Here is a 7302-nt window from a genome sequence, read left to right as displayed (position 1 = left end):
TTTATACATTTCTTTTGAGTGGCCAAACCTTGCTCTGGAAAGCATTTCACTGCTCCCTAAAGACAGAAATGTTTCACAGAAACCTGCTTCCAATGTATTTCCAGGAGAAATACGAAATGCTACACCAGCACAGCCAGACCCAACGCCTGAGGGGTCTTTCACGGGGAACCCAAGATGCACCTCTGTACACATCTGCAGCACAAAGTCCCCTCTACAAACACCAAGGCAGTGCAGCCAAAGCAGTTGCTCTCTTTTACCCGCACAGCTGAAGCAACTGATGCAAGATCTCTTCTGGCCGGTAGCGCACTTGAAGGGCATGCTGCTCCCGCGACTTAGCTTCAAATACGCCTGCAGGTTCTGGAGTGTCTCTTCCTCCTCTTTCAAGTCCAAGCTGTAGACTGCAGGGTCAGCAGAGCGGCATTGAAGAGAAGCTGCTTCCAGAGGCTTTGAGCTCAGGAATCGTGGCCTTCGAGAGCGCCAGGCGTGCGGGGCTACGCTCCCCTGTTCCCAGGTCTTGTTCTTTAAACCCCTGAATTCTCCGCAGACATGCTTAGTAACAAAGACGCAAAAGTAACCAAGAGCAGAATTACTGAGAGGCCTGCAGTGAAGTGCAGGATCAGCACTGCTTCCCTGACCTGTTGAAGTTATTTCAATGGGTTTATACTTAGGCATTAAGCAAAACCCAACAACTATTCTGCACTGTCATCAACAGCCCTATGGGTCGGGTAATCATTCCCCAAAATGTCTCACGGCTGCTGTGACAAATGATCTGAATTTTGTGACTGCCCAAGGAGATCGGAGCCTAGACTTTAAAGCTGAGGGTTATAAGGAAGAGATCCACAATAAGGTGAAACATGCAACTAGGTGATCCAACTACATTCCTGGTGGAAGGAGTCCCCCAGAGACCAGAATGTTACTACGCAGTAACACACACATAACCTGAGGCGGCTATTTCTTGGTGAAGGAAAGTGATTCTGCGTCAGGTTAAGAATAACCACTCCAGGCTGCAATTTCTTCACATCATTTTGGAAGGCCACTATGGTAACTACCATCACACCAATGCTTGTTCAGGTTATTTTGATGGTTCTGTTTACTTCAGATCCATACCACAACTGTACACATTTCAAAACAGAGCAAGTCTTCCGGCTCTGTAATTACAAACTAATCCATCTCCCACTGATGCGTGGGAATAACATGACCCTCCAGAGAAGGCTGGAATGGAACTCGGCATTTCTCACCATTGGCTGTGGGAGACGCAATCCAACAAGACTGGAGGGCTGCATGATTCAATCTGATCTAATGGAAGGAATCCTCATCTTAACAGGATACTCCTTTTAGAGAGATTAATCTGTGCCCTCACTTAAGGAGGCACTTCAAGCAAGCACAGGGGTAAAATGGTACCTAGTGTCCAGGGACTGACTGGCCACTCACCTTCAGTGCCACAGACAGCTCTTCCTCAGTGAAGACCCTCTCCCAGCCAATGACAAAGGCCCCTTCCTCGCCCACCATCCCATGCGGCAAAGGCAGCCCCACTGCTCCAAGACCAGCTGCCTCTCTGCTTCGGACTTTGTGCCAGCAAAGGAAAGGGAGACAAAACCATAGTCTTGCTTAAAAACCACGGCAAAACGGTCCAGGAGAAGATTGTATTGGGGCTTCCTTTCCACTGGGGCCTTATATGACACCCAGATATGCTTAATAGCAAAGGGTCCTTAAGGCTCTTTCCCCCTGCCAATGACAGCCCAGGTCAGGAACATCACACTCTCTTGGCTAAAGTAATAACATGAATGCACACACTTCCCATTCAATGCAAGAGTAGATGGGGGAGATGTGGGTTCAAATGCCCACTTTGCCACCAAAAGTGATAGCCAGTGATTGGGATCTGCACACACAGCCACACAATCTAATCAGCCTGTTTAGATGCTCTCAAGAAGGAAACCGTAATGGAATGACAAGTGGGCAACACCATCCCTAGAGGAAAGTGTTGCATGGCCCCATGTTTAGCTGTTTAAAAGGCAGAGAGATGATTGAAAGAGGCATGACAGTACAAGAGGAAAGTCAGGATCAACAAAGCTGCTGCTTAAGTAATTTTCTCTGAGGTGCCAACACTCACCAGGTTGAGCAAGAGCACCTCTATGCCCAGCAGGCAGGGAATCTTTCTTAGAAAGCATGCTTTCAGAGGTCCACTTGCTCAAGAGCAATGCTAAATAAGGGGCCTTCCAGGGATGACTGACCTTGCAGCGCAGCCTTGAGCAGAGTCAACATCTGGATGTCAGCCGCATCGTTCTGTTTGCCAGGATATGGTTAAGCAAGCCATACATGTGAAGGAGCTGCCAGTTGGCCATCTGTCCGTACGTGTTGAAGACTCTTGGCCTTTACGGATCGGCCGTGTGGCAACCATTTTCAAGCACTCCTACAGAAAGGCAGGAAAGCAAACCCTGACAGAAGCAAGACACACAAGATTCTTCAGAAGCTTCCAAGGGAAGAACCCTTTGCATCCAACCTCACCCAGAAACCACCTTCTTTTGATAAATCAAAGTCTGATTAATAAAACCACAGACGAAAGCTTGAATTCATTCAAAGATGCCTTCACATCTCTTTGCTGCCTTGTGTCTTTTGCATGTTTTGCTCACCGGGAATATTCCAAGTTGGCGTTTATGTTGCCACATGATTCAAGAGATCTGCCAGGGGCACCATCACTGGAGGGTTGGCTCTTCCTCATCTTCTTCTTCCTCATCCAAGGGTTCCTGGAAACTAGTTGAAACAAGAAACAAGCAGAACGAAGCAAGTTCAAAGCAGCGCCAAGTCATGCTGAAGATGGAGCTCCAAATAGGTCTAAAAATGTTTATTTTATTTAATGTGAGATTCAGTAATACAACAATTTGTAAAAGATTGTGCTAAAGTGATCATTTCTGTCTGTGGCAAAGACTGCTCTGCCAGTTCTCTCTCTCACTGTATGCCATGACAATGCCACCAGCCTCTTGTAGAGCTCCAGGCTTTGCGCCTTGGGGTGAAGAGATCTGGGTGCACCTTCATGAAGGGCAGGACGATAGAGAATGCTCCTTCTGGATGCTGGCCAGGTCTCTGTCCAGCCTCAGGAACCCCAGTCCCTTGCAGCAGTCCTCTTCCGCTCTCGCTGCTCCTGGAGGAACAAGGACAGGAAGGCTGCTCTCTTGCTTTAGGAAGCCAGTTCAGGCACGGAACATGCATAATCCTATCAGACAGCAGGTGGTTCTCCCCGTCTGAGGTCTTAACAAAGCACATGTACTGATGTCTTAATATGGTAGCTTACTTAATTCTAACTTTTACACATTTTAATTCACACACCTTGTTTTGATCCACATGTGAGCCAAGCTAAAATAAACCTCTTCATTGCGGCTTTAACACTTGGGAGCTGAGGGTCTCTCCTCAGTTGAAGGGTGCAGCTCTTCCACCAAAGGTCTTAGTCTTTGACCCACCCTTCTCCCTGGAACTGGATAAGCGGGACAGAGCCAAAGCGGCATTTCCTTACAAAACATGGGTGATCCAGATTGGTGAAATGGGCCAGAGGGATAGGTAAGGTGCCCAGTGCGAATTGCTGCGGGGGATTCATGCAGCAGAGAAAGCAGAGGGGAACCCAGCCAGACTGGCTCTCCAGGAGGCTTGTTCTTATGGAGGCAGAAAAACAAAGATTCACAAAGGCCAGGTGTTTTGTGCCGCTCTCTATTAGGAAAGCAAACCAAAGGGTCAGGAACCACAACTCCCAGTTCTGCAAATGGACGATTTCCTTTCCATTCTCAAGAATCTTGCACTTCTTCAAACACACATCCGCTTCCTACCATTGGCAAGCACTGATCATAGTCACACACACAGTGTCTTCAGATTTAAAATCTTGTCTCTCCAAACTGAGCACAAGGTTTTAAATAATCATAGAACTCTAAAGTTGGAAGATACTCCAAGAAGGGCCCGGATCCAGCCCAGCCCCCTCTCTTGCCATGCAGGAACTCTCTTCAAAGCATCCCCATCACTATCTGAGGGAGTGTTTTCCCAGTCAAGCAGCCCTAATGTCAGGGAGTTCCACCTAATCTGAGCTGAAATCTCTTTCCGGGAGCTTGCATCCATTGCTCCACTGGGTCCTGTTCTCTGGAGCAGCAGAAAACAAGCTTCCTCCCTCCTCAATGTGACACCCCTTCAAATATTTAAACAGGGATTTCATCTCACCCCTTAACCTTCTCTCTCCAGGCTGAACATCCTCAGCTCCCTAAGTCTTTCTGCATAGGGCTTCACCATTTGGGGCCCTCCTTTAGACACCTCCAAACATACCTTTTTTTCACTCATGGTGCCCAGAACCAGACACGTATTATTCCAGGTGAGGCCTGGCACACAGCAAAGCAGAGTGGCACCATGGCTTCCTCGAACCCTGAGCCCTGGCTCTGCCTGCCTTTCTCCAAGAGCAGGGCCAAGGGGCTGGTGTGCTGCGAGAGGAGGGCTGTCCTTGGGACGCCGAAGAGACCCCCCGGCCTCCAGGTCTTCTTGCGCCAAGAGGCCATAATCCGCCGCGGTGCCTTCTCTGCTGACACAGACCTGGAGACAAGAGGCAGACAGCCATTCGCACTCGTGCCAGTAATCAGAGTCCAGCCTGGTTGAGACACACCGGCTGCTTCCTTCCAGGGCCTCCTCTTCCTTCCTGTTGAGGGGAGCCTTTGTGGGTCTCAATGGCTTCTTCATCCTGACCTGGCAGAGGATGCCATGCCCAGAATCCCGTTCTCCCAACAGCCACAGAACAAGGGCCAGGCAGGCAGCCCACGAGGAAGCGGCTTGGGGTTGCTTTGGAGCAGCCTGTTTCAATGGGCGCCCAAAGCCCCTCCCGGTCCTCAGGGGCTCCCGTTCTCTTGGGACGCAGGCGCCCTTGAAGGAGCGCGCCCTCCAAAGGGACCCCTGGGCTCCCTGTTTGGGATCGAGATGCAAAGGGCTTCCTCTCAACCAATGCATGGCTCTCCATCTCTCTCTCTCTCTCTACCGCTCGCTCCTCTGGAGAAGCCAAAGCAGAGACGCCACTCTTCCAGACTCGAGGCCGGGAGCCCGAGAGACCCGCCGCAGAGCCCTTTCCGTGGCCACACGCTCTCGCTCGGAGAGCCAGGAGCCTGGCCAGGGAGGCCCGCCTTGCCGGCTCACCTTCCCGCTCAGCTCCAGGCCCTGCTCCGAGACCAGCCCAGGAAGGACGACAGGGCCTCCGCGACGCCTCCGGACTTGCCTCCCCTCCGCTTGGCCCGTTTCGCCTCGTCGCCATTTTGGAGGAAGACGGAGCGCCCGCCGGAAGTGCCTACGTGGCCGAAGAGGAGGAGTGCCTGCGTCCATGAGGGCGCATGTGCACACGTCCCGACTAAGCCCCGCCCCTTGCCTTCAAGCTCCGCCTCCTCCGTGGAGCGGCCCTTCCAAGGGACTCATTCCTGGCTCTCGCGCGCCCTCCTGTGGCTGCATCAAGCAATTTCCCAATGCTAGCCACATGAGGGCGCCCGAGAGCCATGCAGCGATGGCTCGTTTAGCCGGATAAGATCTTATCCGGCGCTCTTTGGCAAGAAGCCACAAAGGGGCGCCAGAGAGACCGAGGCCCCCTACTCCCGCGCCCATTCAAAAGGGCGGCTGTTATTTAACTTCAGGATGTCATGCCTCAGTGGAGACACAGGAGGGCGCCAGGGCCAGGAAGAGAGCAGGAGCCACCAACCCCCCAGTCTGGAAAGAATGCCAATGCCTGCCCCCCAACCTCCCCTGCAAGGCTTTTGGGAAGGAAAATCAATGGCCCCCCCCCTTGCTTTCCCCCCCCCCCAATATGCCCCCCCCCCCAGAAGCAGCGGCTTCGTTTCAAAGGCGGATGCTTTCTTCAGAGAGAGAAGATGGCAGCAGCTGCCAGATCCTCCCAGAGACAATGGACAGACTAGGCAGCCCCCCCGCCCCCGCCACTCTGGGCCCCAAAATGAGGGATCTGCCCCCCTCAGTTGCCCCACTTGCCTCCGAGGTTCCCAAGGGACCCAGGGGCTCCTGGAGAAGAAAGCAGGGGGCCGGAGGGGCTTTTGGCTTGAGCGGGGGGCGGCCATTGTCCTCTTGGCATCACAATGGGGGAGGGGAGGGGAAAGGGGGGCTCCTCTCGGGGGGGCAGAAGGGGGACAAGGGGGCTGCCACTGAGGGGGGCAAACTTCTTGGGCCACCAGCTTCTGCCAAAGGAGAGCATTCCTGAGGGAGAAGGAGGGGGTTCACCCCGGAGGGAAGCGGCGCCCACCGAGGCCCCCAGGACGGACCCCCCTCGCTGCCCCTGCCGGGAGGGGGCTTCCTAGGGGGCGTCCAGAGGCTCCATCTCCGCGGGGGGGGGGGCAACGAGGGGGCCTTGGCCCCTCCAAAGAGGAGCCCTTCCTTCAAGACCCCCCAGGAAGGACGGAGGCAGGCCGGGAGGGGTCCTTCTTTGTTCCTGGGAACCCGCCTCGCCGCCGCCGCCGCAGAGCCCACCTGCGATGCCAGACCAGGAGGCGGGGGGGGTGCTGGATCTCCTCCCGGGGCCCCTTCTCCTCTTCCTCTTCCTCCCTTCGAGGCCGCCGCCTGCTCCCCCCCCCCCCAAATCGGCGGTGCTGCGGTGGAGGGGGCGTCCTTAGGAGTGGCGCATGCTCAGTCGATTCCGGCAAAGTCCTCCCCCTCCCTGGGCCCCGCCCCCGAGAAAGAGGCCCCTCCGGAGGAAGAGCGACCCCCCCGAGGGAGAAAGGGGAAGGGGAGGTCTGGGCGGCGCCCCCTGGAGCCTTAAGCCCCTCCCTCCGTGGATTCATGGGGGCGGGGTCTCCTTCCTCCCTTTTCCCTCCGAGGACCGAGGGGGGTCGGGGGGGGTCTTTCGGTTCCCGGACCCCCGCCTCGCTTCCCGGACTCGAGCCGAAGAGGGTCGCCAAGGGGCCAGGGCTGTCCTCCTCCTTCTTGTGGGTCCGGATCTCATCCAGATGTTTGACACTGGAGCCTTTGGCTGGTCTTTCGCCTCCGCTTCTTGGGGCGACCCTTTGTCCGAGGAAGGAGCCGGACCCTGCCCCCAAAGGCTCTCTTTCCTTGGGCTCCAGAGGCGCCGCGAGGTCCCTTTGGCCACAGGGTTTCGGGCCGCAGCAGGCGAAGGAAAGCCTCTCTCTGACCCTCCTCTGCGTCCCATAAACACCCCAAACCCCGGCAGAAGTCCTGCCCCAAAGAGACCTCCGCCCCCCCGGGAGCAATGGGGGCAGCAGTTGGGGGCGACAGGGACGTACCTAGGAAAGGGGGGGGTCCAGACTAAGTGCCACCATTATAATGGGGCTTGAGTGC

The 7302-nt window shown here is 54.9% G+C and overlaps 1 protein-coding gene across 1 annotated transcript in view; it reads right to left on the bottom strand.

Annotated features, from left to right (window-relative positions):
- Positions 1-7302, bottom strand: part of SETD6 (SET domain containing 6, protein lysine methyltransferase) — a 9874-nt gene that overhangs the window by 1065 nt on the left and 1507 nt on the right. The window contains 21 exon segments of the mRNA XM_042437760.1: positions 258-549; positions 1432-1511; positions 1514-1565; positions 1760-1767; positions 2232-2309; positions 2312-2362; positions 2365-2407; positions 2627-2655; positions 2658-2705; positions 2708-2769; positions 2967-3009; positions 3012-3139; positions 3456-3537; positions 3540-3578; positions 3581-3607; positions 3610-3638; positions 4396-4488; positions 4490-4560; positions 5152-5183; positions 5186-5324; positions 6864-7008. Of these exon segments, the coding sequence (XP_042293694.1) occupies positions 258-549; positions 1432-1511; positions 1514-1565; positions 1760-1767; positions 2232-2309; positions 2312-2362; positions 2365-2407; positions 2627-2655; positions 2658-2705; positions 2708-2769; positions 2967-3009; positions 3012-3139; positions 3456-3537; positions 3540-3578; positions 3581-3607; positions 3610-3638; positions 4396-4488; positions 4490-4560; positions 5152-5183; positions 5186-5324; positions 6864-7008 (1571 nt within the window).

The sequence above is a fragment of the Sceloporus undulatus genome, chromosome 8 (genome assembly GCF_019175285.1).
Source record: "Sceloporus undulatus isolate JIND9_A2432 ecotype Alabama chromosome 8, SceUnd_v1.1, whole genome shotgun sequence".
NCBI classification, from domain to species: Eukaryota; Metazoa; Chordata; class Lepidosauria; order Squamata; family Phrynosomatidae; genus Sceloporus; species Sceloporus undulatus.
This window is presented reverse-complemented; position numbering and strand designations above follow the sequence as displayed.